This window comes from Miniopterus natalensis, chromosome 4 (assembly GCF_054644295.1).
Source record: "Miniopterus natalensis isolate mMinNat1 chromosome 4, mMinNat1.hap1, whole genome shotgun sequence".
Lineage (NCBI taxonomy): Eukaryota > Metazoa > Chordata > Mammalia > Chiroptera > Miniopteridae > Miniopterus > Miniopterus natalensis.
The window spans coordinates 63,436,210-63,453,080 of NC_142084.1; the positions used below are offsets into that span (position 1 = coordinate 63,436,210).

The window sequence follows — 16,871 nt, forward strand, 5'->3', positions numbered from 1 at the left end:
TGGGATAAATGTTTTTAGCTTTAATTCTGTGAACATATTTTATGTCATTTTTCTTACTTTTGAAGTTTCTTTTTCTCTTTATTTTTTACTGTATTATTTGTATTGGAGGCATGTATTTATTTTCTGATAATTTGGAAAATGTATTGTCTGCTTTAATTTCTTTTGGAATTTCATTTTATTACATTAAACATTACATTAAACTTATATATTGTGATTTAACATTAAGCAGTTTTTGAAGGATAAGAAGTCAAATTACAGAGCTTATATAGGGTAATAACATATTTATAAAATCTGAATATAGGGACAGTAATGTTATATATATTTTATGGATCCATGTGTATGGCATGGCAGTAATAAACATCATGTTTGTGAATATGGTTTCCCTGGGAGGTGATAGAGAGGAATAGGATCCTGGAGGTGATAGGGCATTTTAATTCCATCTATAATGTTTTTATTCCTTCAAGAAATCTGACAGAGTATAGTGAACTGGTGGATTTCAAACAGTTTAACAGTAGATACATGAGTATTCAAAATGTTATCCCCTGCATATTTATATGATTGAAAATTCTCATAAAATATTTTAAAGTGTCTTCCTTCTCACTGTGTTGCAGTTATCTTTAATATATGCCTTTGTGAGGAATGCAAAAATCAACTCTCCTAATATTTTTCAAATGGATACTTATGGTTTGGGATAAAATTTCAGAATATCATCTATCCAAAAAGTGCTATTTTTTTTAAAGAGAAAAAAAATACAAAAAGTGCTGTATTTCAGACACAAAGACACAAAGGTGTTGTTCTCTGAAAAATGTCAGATCATTCCAAGATGCGTTGTAGTAGGAGCAGAGCCATGTTGAAAGAGCATATGGAATGTTCACAGTTGTCTCATGAAAGATGAGATTGGGAATAGGAAATATTTGTGCCACTTACTAGGTTACAGTTTCTCTGATTCAAACCCACTGTATGTTTCTTGTTATCACTGTAACAGATTACCACATATTTAATGACTTAAAACAACCAATTTATTTATATGTATAACAGTTCTGGAGGTTAGAGACTAAAATCAAGGTGTGAGTAGGGCTACATTCTTTCTGAAGGCTCTAGGGAGAATCATTTCTGGCCTTTTCCAGCTTCTAGAGGCACCACATCCCTAACTCTGACTTTCCTGCCTCCCTCTTATAAGGCTGCATGTGATGATATCTGGGTCACCCAAGGAATCCAGGGTCATCTCCATCTTAGGGTTCTTAACCCAATCCCATCTGCAAAGTCCCTTTTGCAATGGGAGGTGACATAGTCATAGTTTCTGGTGACTAGGATGTGCAGACCTTTAGAGGACTGTTATCCTGCTGGTCACACTTACCCTTTCATACTTTGCTTTGTGATATGTGGTGGAAATGCTGCAAGACACGTTTCTATATTGCCAGTGACTTCCCATTAAGCTCTGCTAATGGGAGACTTGGAGGGAGGGTGGAAAGCTGGAGGAGGGAGAGGGGATTTGTTCTGTCCTTGCCCTCTCCTTCCTTGCATGTTTGAAACTGGCTTTGTTTTCTCTGTGCAGGAATAACATTCTAGCATGGTTCAAATACCTTTAATCACACTCCTTTCCCCTCATATTGCCATAATTGTTACTCTCTTCTCTTGTGGCAATGAATGTTTTGTCAAGAATTCAGAGACCAGACTGACTGGTGTGGCTCAGCGGTTGAGCATCGACCTAAGATCCAGGTGATTGTGGTTTGATTCCTGGTCAGGGCACATGCTCGGGTTGCAGGCTCGGTCTCCAGTGGGGGGCATGAAGGAAGCAGCTGATCAGTGACTCTCTCATCATTGATGTTTCTATCTCTCTCCCTTTCCCCTCCTCTCTCTTAAATCAATAAAGACATTAAAAAAAAAAAAAAGAATTCAGAAACCAGCCTCATTTTTCACCTTAATAAATGAATTGACATGTTTTTTAAGAGTGGTGCTCCTAGAATAAATCTCTGAACATATTATTGAAACCAGACAGTGAGTGGGTCTGGGCTGCCTGTCACTACTTGAGCCAATTAAGCACAGACAGTGTTGAATCATACATGAGCATTTGTTCGAATAATGCCGGCAATATGGAAGAGCAGCAGGTCATCCACAAAAATCTGCTCTATCCCTCTCCTCCACCCCCCAATAAGCCAGCTGCTTATATTGGGTAGAAGGACAAAGATTACATGGGAAAGTAGGAATTACAGGCATGGGGCAGTAGGCAAGGTATAATAGTTACAGGGTACACGCAGTGCGGGCTGGGGGTTACAAAAGGCCGGCACCTCCAGGACTCCATTGTTTCGGCAACAACGTTGTTAATCTTTCCATGATTATAGGCAGTTCTCCAAGCAGGAGAATGGACTGCATTCCAATGTTAACTCTCATGTCCCGGGGCAAACAACTCTCAGCCAGGTCAGAATGTGCTTTCTCTAATCAGAACAATCACAGTCAACAGAGCATGATTAATATTTCTTATAACTATAGCTAGTCCCCACTATTCTATTTCTGCCCCTAACATTATGGCAAGCAGACATGAATGCTAGAGGTCCATGCCAGGGCGAATCTGAAGGCCGACCTCTAAATTCCATGCTGATTTGTTGAAACTTGGCAATAATTAGTAATGCATATTAAACAAAAATGCATATAATCATATTTTATTTTTAATAGTTTATAAATACAATGAGTAGTTTATTTTTAACTCAAAGCTTTAAAAAAATTTTTTAACTTTGTATTTATTGTTTTGAGAGAGAGAGAGAGAGAGAGAGAGAGACAGAGAGAGAGACAGAGAGAGAGAGAGAGAGTCATCGATTTGTTGTTCCACTTATTTATGCATTCATTGGTTGCTTCTTGTATGTGCCCTGACCTGGTATGGAACCTTCATCCTTGTTTTATTAGGCCAGCGCTCCATCCAACTGAGCTACCCAGCCAGGGCAACTTAAAGCTTTTTTGTTGTTGTTGTTGTTAATCCTTACCTGAGGATATTTTTCCCATTGATTTTTTAGAGGAGTGGAAGGAGAGGGAGGGGCAAGGAGAGAGCGAGAAGCATCGGATGTGAGAGACATATTGATTGGTTGCCTCCCGCATGCTCCCTGACAGCCCGGGATCGAACCTGCAAGCCAGGTACATATCCTTGACTAGGAATTGAATCTGAGACCCTTGGGTACTTGGGCTATGTGTTAATCCTCTGAGCACTAATTTTTATAAAATCATATAAAACCTTTCTGGAAACCATAAAAGAGGAATTTTTTAAATTCTGTAAATAAAATGACAAGTGATATCAGAGTTTGGATAACCACTTAATCTCAAAGGAGAGAATGTTTTCTAGCAGGAGCATACCTCCATCTATTAAGTGTATTAATAGTTTTCAGGTCTATCCCAAATTTATATAAGCTTTTTTGCTGTTGTTTTATAGCAATTAAAACAGGAATTCAAATTCCTTAGGGATATCATAGCCTTTTAAGAAAGTAAAACTTAAAAAATTGTGGTAAAATACACATAATATAGTTTACCGTCTTAACCATTTTTAAGCATAGAGTTTAGTGACATTTGGTACTGTTGTGCAGTATCAGAGCAGTTTCATTTTCGAAATTCTCTTGGAATACACTGAAAACCTGATCTGACAGAAATTTCCTTGCAGCATAAATGCACACTGAGAATTCTAACATCTCACCTATGGCTGTGCTGACAGGAGCCCTGTGTGCAAGTTGAGGCTGCAAGGTCCCACTTTCTACTTTGGGGGCAAAGGAACCTGGGCCTCGGGTTGCTGACCTTAAGCCCCATTGTGAGGGCAAAGGGCAGGTCTTCCTGGTGTCAAAGGTCACAAGTAAAAACCTAAGGGAACCCTGCAGTGCACCCGGAGACGGCACCGTAGAGTGTCTTTGTTTTTAAACAAAGGGCACAGATCAACGGTGCTTCGCCCTGGGCAGAGCCCAGATCACGAGACCCTCTAGTTCTGTCCAGGCTCCGGACCGAGGGCGCTCTGAGAAGAAACTGAGTCAGAACTTGCCCGTCCAGGGGGAGGACTTGGACGCGGCTGTGGAGCTGCGGAGCTGTGGACAGATGCCCGACGCCCAGAGAGGGTTCTGCCCGGAGCCAACATCCTGAGCAGTGGCCAGCCAGGGGTGTCCCGACAGCCCGTCACTCAGTATGTAGGGGGCGGGGCCTGAGAGAACTGTCCAATCAGACAGACAGGGGTGGTGCACAGGGAACAATTGGGAATGCGGGGGCGGGGCCCGGAGGACTGTCCAATCAGAGGTCCAGGGGGCGGGTCTCGGGAACTGTCCAGTCAGAGGCCCAAGAGCGTGGGCGTGCCCGAAACACCGTCCACTCAAGGCATCGGATCCCGAACAACGTCCAATCAGAGGTTCCGTGGAAGGGAGAGAGCGTGGACGTCGCTCTCGGCAGATCGCGGCGTCGGTGCGCACCTGCCCCGCGCAGCCCCAGGTGTCTGGTCCCGGCAGCTCACACCTCCCTGGGCGCCGGGAGGACGCCTTGAGAGCCGGGAGATGGTGAGTGCGCAGGGCCGGCCCGAGACTCGGAGGGGCTGGTTCGAACCGGCCGGAATCCGCTGGAAGCGGCCGCGAGCTGGGTCTCCCCGCGCGTCCCGGGGTTCCAGCCCGAGTCTCCTCCGTCGGCGCGGAGTGGAGTCCTGGCGTCCTGGCCGGCCCCTGTGCTAGGTGCGGGGTCTTAGGACCGCGGCGTGGGGTGACTGGGATGCACAGTGCTGCATCCACCCGGGGGGCGGGGAATATCAGCCCCTGGTCGGCTCCTCCCAGCCGACTGCCTGCGCATGGGCGGGGAGTCTGGGGAGACCTGCCTGGGGCCCCGAATTGGGACGAATCTCCTGGTAGGTGCTCGCTCCCTAACTGACCCCGACCCCAGTTTTTATTTCCTGGAGGGACGCAGTTGTCAGCTGACAGGACTCTGGTATTGAGGAGAAAAAGACGGAAATGAGTCGGGCCCCTGAAGGGAGAGAAACTAACCCAGAAAACTGGGGAAGCCCATCCAGTGAGGTGGATTAGTCACCTGCAAAGCCACTGCCCCTTCCTGGGTTTGTCGCCTTGAAAAGATGTACATATTCACTTATTGGGGCCTTGTTCTTCAGTACTTTTAATTAATAGAACAGAAAAGTTAAAATATTTCCTAAGAGGTGAATTTCGGAGTGGGAGGAGGGGGAAGAAAGTGTCTTTCATTCCATTTGTTAAACCTTCTTCTGTTCCTTTGAATGATAAGAAATGGAATTCCAGGGCTTAACCTTGAAAGTCCTACTTGGGAAAAGACTGTCAGAGAAACAGAAAACCTCTTTTCTAATATAGCAGTAGAGAAATGAATACATTTCCACAGAGTGTAGTAGGTGAATTGGTGAATTATAGAGATTCACCGAAATATCAGTTATTTTCCTTGGCAGAGTGAAGAATTTGTGACAGTAGGTAAAACTGTTGTTTGCTATTATCTGTAATGTACTTTGCTTTAATCTACAATAAATTGATATTGTATATGGACGAGGTGGGAGTAAAGCATCTTTGTTAAATAATTTCTGTCATTGTTCTGCAATGGCTGCCCTGTTGTAAATTAATAGACAAGGACCCACTTCAAGTTGTTCCTTTCCATGGATATAATTGTCCATTTCTCTACTAATTCCATCATGTCAGGATGACTAGGCTTTAAAATCCTTGCTTTGTGATAGGCAGGCCCCTGACTTGTTCTTTAGAATACTTTGGCTCTTTTTGGATATTTGTTCTTCCTGTTAGATTTGAAAATTAGTATTTTTCAAGTCCTTAAAAAAATCTGGTTTGGGGATTTAATGGAATTTTAATGAAGACTTTAGATCTTTTTTTCAGAGGGTTGATATTTTGCTAACACCTAGTGCTCTATTTTGAGAACATGTGCCCTCTTTCCATTTAGTTCCTTTTATTTCATTATGTTTTAAAATTTTTCCATTTGGTTCTTTTTATAGCCTTCTTTAGACTTGTTTAGTACTAATTAAATTTGTTTTTTACCATAGTATGTGTTGTCATTTTAAAATGAATTTTCCAACTTGCTGTTAATTGAAAAGGTAATGAAATGTGTTTTTATATTGAATCTTTGTAGTGGATTCTTGTTAAAAAATCTTATTCTGTGATTAATTTTTTGTTCTTATGGTGTCGTAAACATACAATTGATAGAGGTGGGCATAAAGACAAGGTTTTTTTTCTTTTTTACTTCATGTACATTTGTGCTCTGCTGAGTCTGGATTGACTTTCTAGTATGTTGACCATGAGGGGGTTCCTGAGCATACTTGATTTGTCCCTAATTTTTTGGATAAAACAACATCATACCATTTATATGTTTTTGTTATTTTTTTAAATGTTTTATTAGCAGTTTTTCTTTATCAGGTTATTCATATTACCATATATTCTTCAATGGTAAGATGTATGACTGCTGAATATAATAAAATAGTTTTCAGCAATTCCTAAAATGATTACAGACAAATCATACATACTGATTTTAGAGTTTTATGTTGTATAATATAACATCAGTTTAGGAAAATGCATATGACTTATGTACAGTTGACAGAAATATTAAAAAATAATCATCTGTGAAATGAAATTCAGCCCTAAATGTAGAACAAGCTTTCACACCAAATACCCCAGTTGAAATGAACCCCAATGGCAGGCCCCCTCACTCTGATATGTGTAACCAATATATATATATATATTTATATATTTATATATTTATATATTTATATATTTAAAGCAATTTAGGTATCAGTTTGCAGTGTTATTTTCAAAGAGTTATTTTATTGTCCTTTACTCTGCCTTACAACCAGTCATTCATATTTATCCATATCAATATTGATATATACACACATACACAAATACACACGTAAAGATATATATCTCCCTCCTGATCCCCTCACTGTACCACATTTTCCTTGATACTTACATTTGATTTGCTCATTTATTGTTTTCTTCCAAAAGAATTTAAGATCCACATGGTTCAGAATTTTGTTGTTCAGTGCTGTAGCCCTAGTGCTTGCAAGTACTAGGACCCCGTCACTGTCACCTAAATCAGTTTTACTAAATGAAGGAGCCAGAGGTAAGATCTTCAAACAAAGCCGTCTTTTACAAGATACAGGGCTTTGCCAGGGGAGGAGCATAAGGATGTAAGCATGGAATAGGATGCTTCTCTTGGCTCTTTTCCATAGTGCTGGGGAAAATCTAGCTTATTTCCTTATCACACTGGGAAATAACAGTCACAATAACAAAAAACTGTAAGGTGTATGTGAAAGACGTGCAAGTGGTAGGAGTTTGCATGATGTTGTTCATGGACTCTTCTGCGTTTCCTCTATTATGAACCAGTTTTAATAATGTCTGCTTTACAGAGTTATTATAAGACTATATGAGCTAATGTATGTGTATAAAGCTCTTTGCAAAGCTTTTTGCATATAAGGGGTGCTCAATGGCACTTTTTGAAGATGAATACTGTAGATTGTTAGAGTATTTGAGGGTTTCAAGCTGGGTGTGTTGGGAGTTTGTCTTAGTCAGCTGGGGCTGCTATAACAAAAATACCACAGACAGGTTTATAAACAGCAAACATTTATTTGTCACAGTTCTGGAGGCTGGGAAATCCAAGGTCAAGGTTCTGACAGATTTGGTGTTTGTTGAAGGCCAGCTTCCTGGTTCATAGACAGCAGTCTCTTCACTGTGTCACATGGTGGAAGGGTCCAGGAAGCTCACTTGGGTCTCTGTTATAAGGGCACTAATTCCATTCATGAGGGCTAGGAGGACTCCCAGGACTCAATCTGTAGTCATGCTCATGGCTGTGATTTATTGCAGTGCAAGAATAAAGCAGAGGCAGCCCAGAAGAAAGGTGCCTAAGGCCAAGTACTAAGAAGAACAGGTACAGGGTCCCCTCTAGTGACATCACAAAGCAGCCAGGTGTGACAGCCCATTTGAAATGCTTACCAGGGAAGTTAATGAGAGACTCAATTACAGGGTTTTTATTGGGGGCTGGTCATGTAAACACCTTTTTCCTGGCACGAACCAAGAATTCAGCCTCCTAGAAGGAGAGCAGGTTTTTGGCAGAAGCCTTATTGTTTGCATAAAAAGACAGAGGGAGCTACTTGTATCATGGTGCTGGGAACTCTCCCCACATCCATGTTCCCATATGCCAGCCAAGGGCCAATCTTGCAAGCAGAACTTTCTGAGGATAACGGCTCTCAGGCTTGTTCAGCTAACGCTTCTGCACAGTCTGTTTCCTTGGCCCTTGGACAAGGCATCTTTATAGCAAATTATTAGTAGGATCCTGTATAGTAGGGTGAGAAACACCTGCAGTATTGATTTTGGTTATGCCCTTTAGGTGTCCTGTACTTAGCCAGTTCAAGTAAATCCTATTAACCATAAAGCTCTTAGAAAGCCAGTGGGGTTAGGGTCTTCTTCCTCAAATATCTATATTTTGTTGTTTTGTTGTTGTTACCTTGCCTCAGGTATCAATTCCCACACAACACAAACTCTGGCCAGTAAATTGAAGCTCACTGGAGTGCCTTATCCACAGATAAGACAGTGTCCTGATAGGACACACCTGAGAAGTACAGTCCTAGAGGGCACACTTGGTCCCCTGGAAATGCAGAGTTTACAGTAGTCCGGGCACCCCAAGCAGAATATGCATTTGTCAGAAAGCCAGGTGAACAAGGCCCCCACTGTGGCCTCGGAGTTCCCAGTGCAGACCTAATGATTCAGTCCAGTCCTTGTTTCAAGGGACTGCCTGAGGTGGTCAGTTTCAGACAGTTTTGTTTATCCATGACAGAAGTTCATGCACCTCACTAGTGCAGATGACATCTGGAGGTGATCTGTCAGTGTGGAAGCTGACCGTTATGAAATGAGCAGCTTGATTTCAGATGGTCCCATTGGAGAACAAAGGCCTTTTTTTTTTTTTTTTTTTAAATATATTTTATTGATTTCAGAGAAAGGAAGGGAGAGGGGGAGAGAGAGATAGAGACATCAATGATGAGAGAGTCGTCATTGATCGGCTGCCTGCTGCACGCCCCTGACTGGGGATCGAGTCCGCAACCTGGGCTGTGCCCTGACCGGGAATCAATCCACGATCTCCTGGCTCAACTGCTGAGCCACAGCTGGCCGGGTAGAACAAGGCCTTCTTCGTGGACAACTGTAAGTGACCCCGCCAGACGTGCTTGCATCCATGAGGTTTTCACAGTTTAGGGTCTCACAGAGAGCTGTTTTAAATCTTCCACATTCCCTGCTTTCAGGCCAGCACAGTAGGTACTGAGGCTGAAACAGCCCATCATGGATACTGTTGGGTTTTAGCTCACAGTCAAGTCCAGGAAGCATAAATGCAAGCTATGTGGATTCAAAATGCCATCAAACACTAGGGCTTTTTCTTCTCAGTAGCAAAGCTGAGACGCTGCAGGGGCAGACAGCTGTGTCCCAAGTGCAAATAGCAAATGAGACTGTCCTAAGCCCTTTTTGTTTTGTCTGTCTTAGAGTCCAAATTGACCCACTGCTAGACAGTTGTCAGCCTCTACAGATAATCAGAAATAGGTTTTTGTGAGATCTCTTCAGCAAACGAAACTTTTTAAAAAATATGTTTTTATTGATTTCAGAGAGAGAAAGGGAGAGGTGGAGAGAGATAGAAACACCAATGATGAGAGTCATTGATAGGCTGCCTCCTGCATGGCCCTGCTGGGGATTGAGTTCGAAACCCAGGCATGTGTCCTGACCAGAATCGAACCACAATCCCTCGATCATAGGTCTATGCCCAACCGCTGAGCCAAGCCGACCAGGCAAACAGGAAACTTTTACTCAAAATTCTGAAAGTCTACCTCGCATTTAGAGGTTGCCTGTCTTTTCATTTTGTTTCTCTCTTTTTTGAACCTAGGTAAAAATCATAGCAAATAGTCATCAGTTGTGGACACCTAATCTTGTTTCTGATACTTAGAGTTTCAATTTCAATCCATGTACCAGTGGCAAAAAGCAAAGAAGTTGTGTCTCACTAACACTTTTTTCTTTGTATGGATTTGGATGATCCCACTAGCACTGATAAAATTATAAGGATATACCATTTGCACCCATTTTTATCATACATGCAAATGCAGGAAGAAAAATTTTAAGTAAATATCTCCTCCCCCTTTATTTTCATTGCAAATTCACTCACACCCTGTATTAATTTCTTAGGGCTGCCATAGCAAGTGACCACAGTGTGGGCGGCTTAAAATTTTGTTCTCTCATAGTTCTGGAGGCTGGAAGTCCGAAATCAAGGTGTTGACAAGACTGTGCTCCCTCAGAACCCTAGTCCTGGGCACATTCCTTGTCTGTCACAGCTTCTAGGAGACCCAGGCATTCCTTGCTTGTGGCAGCACAGTTTCAACTTCTGTGTCCCTCTTCAGGTGGCCATTTTCCCTGTGCTTCTCTGTTCCACATATGGCATTTTCCTCTCTTTATTAGGACACTGGTCGAATTGGATTTGGTCCCATTTTAATGGCCTCATTGTAACTTGATTACACCTGCAAAGACCCTTTTTCCAAGTAAAATCACATTCACAGGTACCAGGGATTAGTATTTCAACATATCCTTTTTGGGGTGGAAACAGTTCAACCCATAACAAGGCCCTAGTTATAAATTCAGCATTTACCAGGATGAAAAAACAGCTGCCAGGGAAGGTCCTGGCCAGAATGCAAGGGTGGGTCAGGAGGCTGCAACGCCCCAGCTGGCCGAGTTTTTCCCTCCTCCCTTTCTCCTTAGTTTTGCTCCAACCTTGGGAAGTGATTTAACTTTTTTTTCTCTCCTGATGCAATGCAAACTTTTAGCACTTTTGGGGAACTCAGGGGTTGTTTTTTTCTCTTGCTAGGGAAGAGAACAAAAGTCAAAGGCCCCACCAGGGCTGCCTTTGTTATTTTTTGTTGTTTTTTCCTCCGCGTAGTCAGTGGGGCCAGAAGCAGCCTATCTACCTAATGAGCCAGCCCTCCTGCAGTCAGATCTGTCATTTTTAATATCTATCAACTTCCCATCAAACAACAGCTCAGCTGCCCTTTCATACCACGGACAGCTCCGTAGTCACCCAGGCACGGGAGTACCACCACCCCTCCCTCTTTGTCCTTCCTCTCCCCAGACAGTGCTTTCACCATATTTCAGTGGGTTGAGGTATTCTAGAAAATCTACTTCTCGTGTCTCAAAGACCACCCCCAAACCCTGTTAGTAGGAGTCTCCCAGCCTAGCATATAGTTGCATTCCTCACTATGATTCGTTATAACAAAAGGGCATGGACAAATCAGCAAAGGGCAAAGACGTGTGGGGAGAAAGCCGCAGGAAACCAGGGGCGAGCTATTAAGAGGCCTTTCCCAGTGGAGTCACATGGAGTGTACCCAGCAATGAGTTATGACAACATATAAAATGTTGTCTACCAGGGAGGCTCATTAGACCCAGTGCCCGGGATTTTTACTGACAGTTGATGTGAGCATTGTCTGCTTAGCATGTCTCCAAACACCAGACTCCCAGAGGAAAGTAGGTGTTCAGCATCAGCACTGTTGTCTGCACAGTCAGTTTGGACAGTGTGAGGAATATCAGTTTGGGTGGTGTGATACCTCCCAAGTCCAACGTCCCAGAAACCAGCCAAGGCCAGCCATGCCTTAGTTGTTTCCAAGGATAGAAAGTTCAGGCCTGAGATGTCAACTCTTCTTCTACACAATGGGTAAGGGGACTTTAATAGAGGAAACACTACAGGTAACTGTCCTAATATCAATTCAGCTGACTTTGGACTCTCCTGTCATTCCCTGTACCAATAACAGGGATAGTCCTACTACGCTGTTAACTCTGTTGAATAGGTAAGTTCTGACAGCAGAATTGACTGAGTATTTTCTCTGTTTCCTGCTCATGGATGTCAGTGGGTTGATATTCTTTAAAGAAAAACAACAAAAACACACACACAAAAAAAAACAGGGCTTAAAGGAAGCACACAGCTCAGTGCTTCCTGTACTTAGGGGGTTGGCCTGACACGCTCATGGGCCCATTGGGAGAGGGATATGAAAATGAGAGACATTGGCAGTGCAGCCTCTAGGATGATTTGTGGGAAATCAGCTTTCTCCTGGAATTTGAGATGAGGAAGTATTTCCTTTGTAGGAAGGCACTGGTGAGTCTTTTATGTGTTTTTTAATCAAGGGCAGGTTTACTATTGGATGTTTTTACTTTAGTTAACTCCTTAACAAAAGGGACTATTAACCTTGTCCTCAAGGTCAGCAAGAGTACTCTTATGAGAAATCCAAAACACTAATTCAAAAAGACATATGCACACCTATGTTATTGCAGCTTTTGTTTACAATAGCCAAAATATGGAAGCAATCTAAGTGTCCATCAACAGATGAATGGATAAAGATGTGGCAAATATATACAATGGAATATTACTCGGCCATAAAAAAAATAATGAAATCGTACCATTTATGACCACATGGATGGACCTAGGGGGTAATATGCTAAGTGAAATAAGACAGAGAAAGACAAATACCATATGATCTCATATGTGGAATCTAAAAAAAATAAAACAAACAGACTCATAAATACAGAGAACAAACTGATAGTTGCCAGATGGGAAGGGGATTGGGGAGCTGGGTGAAAAGGAGATGAGATTAAGAAGTACAAGTTGGTAGTTATAAAATAGTCATGGGAATATAAAGTACAACATAGGGAACATAATTAATAATTGTAATATTGTAATAACTATGTATGCTGTCAGGTGGGTACTTATCACTTCATAAGTTATATGTATGTCTAATCACTGTTGTACCTCTAAAACTAATATAGTATTGTATGTCAATTGTAATTGAAAAATAAAATTATTAAAATTAATTTTTTAAAGCCTTGTGGTACACAGTAGGGAAGGAGCTGAAGTTGTTTGTGTCAAGTGGGATTGGTGGGTCATAAAGTGCAAATATTTGTTTAATTTGCATAGCATTTCTTTAACTTCTCTAATGTGATCTGAACCCTTTGATTAAAGAATAAGTCTTGGTGTGGTCACAGTAAAAATGAAGAGGTAAATTCATAATGTTAGTGAAGCTCTAAATCAGGGATGGGGAACTTTTGTTCTGCCAAGGGCCATTTGGATATTTATAACATCATTATTGGGCCATACAAAATTATCAACTTAAAAATTAGCCTGCTATATTTGGTCAAACATTTAATTAACTCACCCCTTATGTGATGACTGGAACTGCGTCTCTTTGGTGAGGCCTTGGCAGGGCCAAATGATTTCGCCCACAGGCTGGACGTTCCCTACCCCTGCTCTAAATCTCTTGAGGACTTGAGTGTGCACATGGAGTAAGAGGTTCTGATGACCAGTCATAGACTAGATGTTAGGTGACCACAGAATCTTGTTTGAACTTCCTGTAAATTGAGTCCAATTGCTCAGTCCTGTGAGTCTCACCCATTCTCCTGCACATATATTGGATGTTTCAGGACTCAGTGGTCTTTGAGGATGTGGCTGTGGACTTCTCCCAGGAGGAGTGGGCTTTGCTGGATCCTGCTCAGAAGGAGCTCTACAGAGATGTGATGCTGGAAAACTTCAGAAACTTAGCCTCTGTGGGTAAGAATGACATTGTTCCTTTACTTAGTCATTTAGAGAACATGCATTTCTTGCATATCAAGACTGTTCCCAGATTTGGAATGTGAAAAGGGAAGACATTGATTAATAAGAAAGACATAGTCATAACTGTCATAGAGCTAGAATCTAATAGTTCCTCCATGAGAATGAGAATCTATGTATTAAACTGAGGTGTGTGTGTGTGTAAAAGTGTCGTCAGTGGATATGGGTTCCAGGGCTTTTTAGGAGGCCCAGTGAAGGTTGTTTTTGTAACTTTGTGAGAATTTTACTGTTTATTAAATTGCTTACCATTTTGACCTCTTATATTTGTTATTGATGAAGTCCTGACACAGCTAACCTCCTTAGTGCCTTTTTTTGCTAACAGGTACCTTTTTTTTCTTATAAGATTTGTTTCCTTTCTTTGCAGATGATGAGACTCAATTTAGGGCCAGTGGGTCAGTTTCTCAGCAGGATATTTATGGGAATAAAATATCCCAGGAAGATAAAATAGCAAAGTTCACCAGAAATTCTTGGGTTTCCATCTTAGGAAAAATATGGGAAGAACTTAGCTTTGAAGATCAGCACACAAACCAGGGGAGATATCCGAGGTGAGTTACATTCCAGGAGGAATCTTAGTATGTTATGAAATTTAAAAAGCAAACAAACCAAGAACCCACATAAGCCTAGATCAGATTTGTTTATTCACAGATTTTCACCAAAAAACACACCCCCAAAAACACTTTATTTCAATGCGACATAGATAAGTGATAGAAAGAGTTGAAAAGAATTAGGAGAAAAGCCCATGTTTAAGAAACACTGTTTTCATAATGGCTGTGGTCAATACATTCAGTTCATTCCACTTTAAAACTAGTTACATAGGGTAGAAAACAACACATTCACTGAAATTAGTAAGAATGTAATCCTAAGATTAATAAATATTAAGAATTAAGTATTAATAAACTATTAATACATGTTTCTCATTTTTTAGCAGAAACCATATGGTGGAGAGACTCTGTGAAAGTAATGATCAATGTGGGGAAGGCTTCAGTCAGATTTCAAATCTTAATCTGTACCAGAAAACTCTTACTGAAGTAAAACAGTATGAATGCAGTGCATATGCAAAAGTCTTCATGCATCATTCATCCCTCAAGAGTCACATTGCTATTCACACTGAACACAAACCATATCAGTGTCAGGAATGTGGGCAGGCCTACAGTTGTTGTTCACACCTAAGAATGCATGTGAGAACCCACAAAGGAGAGAGGCCCTATGCATGTAACTTATGTGGAAAAACCTTTCCTCGTACTTCTTCCCTCAACCGGCATATAAGGATTCATACTGCAGAGAAAACCTATGAATGTCAGCAATGTGGGAAAGCCTTCATTGATTTTTCAAGTCTTACTAGTCATGTGAGAATGCACACTGGAGAGAAGCCCTATAAATGTAAGGAGTGTGGGAAAGCCTTCAGTTATTCCTCAACTTTTCGAAGACACATGATAACACACACTGGAGAGAAGCCCTATAAATGTAAGGAATGTGGGGAAGTCTTCAGCTATTCCTCAACTTTTCGAAGACACATGATATCACACACTGGGGAGACACCACATAAATGTAAGGAATGTGGAGAAGCCTTCAGTTACTTCTCAGCTTTTCGAAGACACATGATATCACACACTGGAGAGAAACCCTATGAATGTAAACAGTGTGGGAAAGCCTTCATTTATCTCCAATCCTTTAGAAGGCATGAAAGGATTCACACTGGAGAGAAACCCTATGAATGCAAACAGTGCGGGAAAACCTTTATTTACCCCCAGTCATTCCGAAGGCATGAAAGGACTCACGGTGGAGAGAAACCCTATGAATGTCAGCAATGTGGGAAAGCATTCAGCCATCCCTCATCCTTTCAAGGACATATGAGAGTGCACACTGGAGAGAAACCTTATGAATGCACTCAATGTGGAAAAACTTTCAATTGGCCCATATCCTTACGAAAACATATGCGAACACACACTAAAGAGAAGCCCTATAAATGTAAACAATGCGGAAAAGCCTTCAATTTGTCTGCTTGTTTTCGAGAACATGTGAGAATGCATCCTGGAGACAAATCGTATGAATGCAAACTATGTGGGAAAGTGTTCTATTGTCACATATCCTTACAAAAACATATGAGAAGGCACACTGCCGAGAAACTCTATGAATGCAAGCAATGTGGGAAAGCTTTCAGTTGGCCGGAACTTTTGCAACAGCATGTAAGAACACACACTGCAGAGAAGCCTTATGAGTGTAAGGAATGTGGGAAAGTCTTCAAGTGGCCATCATCTTTACCAATACACATGAGAATGCACACTGGAGAGAAACCTTATGAATGTAAGCAGTGCGGGAAAGCCTTCAGCTGTTCCTCATCCTTAAGTAGGCATGTGAGAACACACACTGCAGAAAAACACTGCATGTGTAACGCAGAAAGTCCTGCAAGCGAACTCATGCCCAATGCTTCAGAAAATCCACACCAGGAGAGAAATCTTGTGAAAGTTGTAAATACGGTGTTGCCTTTATGAGTTCCTCATTATTAAAGTGGACCCATAGGTAGTGTATTTCCAGTTCTTTTGCAAATAAACATTTAGTTGAAAAATAACTCTCCAAGTACTCTTAGCTATAGTAAAGAAAATTTGCATGTAGTGTTTTTTCTTACATTTCAGTAAACAAAACTTTTATCTTTAGTTTGTGGACTCATAGGTGATTTGAATTGTATTTTCAATATGTAAGTATTTTGTTCAATATATGTTTTAATTTCTTCTTTAAATGTCCTTTAAGGGGTCATTGGATGTTTCTTACTGGCTTAGTTGGCAGATACTGATACACCCATTATATGTTTTCTGCCTTTCTTATTGAGTCTTTATTTTTTGCCAGAGGAGCCTTATGAAATGATGTGATTTGTTTTAAACTTTTTCCCGTCGCTGTTTGGTTTTGCTTGTGATTGAGAATTGGACAGCAGGCATTTACATAAGAGACACATGATATGACCATGAGATAGTTTGAGATAGTTCTTTTGGATTTTGCTATGTCAACATGGGTAATGTTGGGAACTACATTTTCCAGAATCTGTTCCCTTTATGATTCCATGTTCTAATTCACCAGTAGCCTAACATGGCATGAGATTTGGAAGGCAGAAGTGAACAAGCCATTACTAAGTTTTTGGAACCACTTTAAAGTGTGATAGAAAGATGCGTAGGGACTTCTAGATACCAGCTTTCAGCCCATTTCCCTGATTTCTTTGCTCTACTAATCAAGACTATCATCAA

General features: G+C 41.3%; 1 protein-coding gene across 5 annotated transcripts; it reads left to right on the top strand.

Annotated features, from left to right (window-relative positions):
* The first annotated feature begins 4,371 nt into the window (after nucleotides 1-4,371).
* On the top strand, nucleotides 4,372-16,453 carry LOC107534612 (uncharacterized). 5 transcript variants are annotated; one of them, XM_016209778.2, is made up of 4 exons: nucleotides 4,372-4,514; nucleotides 13,449-13,575; nucleotides 14,000-14,180; nucleotides 14,561-16,453. In XM_016209778.2, exons 1-4 carry the CDS (start codon nucleotides 4,512-4,514, stop codon nucleotides 16,125-16,127), a joined length of 1,878 nt encoding a protein of 625 aa, XP_016065264.2. In that variant the 5' UTR covers nucleotides 4,372-4,511; the 3' UTR covers nucleotides 16,128-16,453. The 5 variants fall into 5 exon arrangements, with proteins under 5 accessions (XP_016065264.2, XP_016065266.2, XP_087672754.1 ...); XM_016209780.2 differs by lacking the exon at nucleotides 4,372-4,514 and adding an exon at nucleotides 4,593-4,682; XM_087816628.1 differs by lacking the exons at nucleotides 4,372-4,514; nucleotides 14,000-14,180 and adding an exon at nucleotides 4,593-4,682.
* Nucleotides 16,454-16,871: the final 418 nt, after the last annotated feature.

Coding starts and splice junctions, on each gene's coding strand:
- LOC107534612 (XM_016209774.2), top strand. CDS start 13,440: ATGTTTCAGGACTCAGTGGTCTTTGAGGATGTGGCTGTGGACTTCTCC. Junction 13,576..13,999: donor CAGAAACTTAGCCTCTGTGG/GTAAGAATGACA, acceptor CTTTCTTTGCAG/ATGATGAGACTCAATTTAGG. Junction 14,181..14,560: donor AACCAGGGGAGATATCCGAG/GTGAGTTACATT, acceptor CTCATTTTTTAG/CAGAAACCATATGGTGGAGA.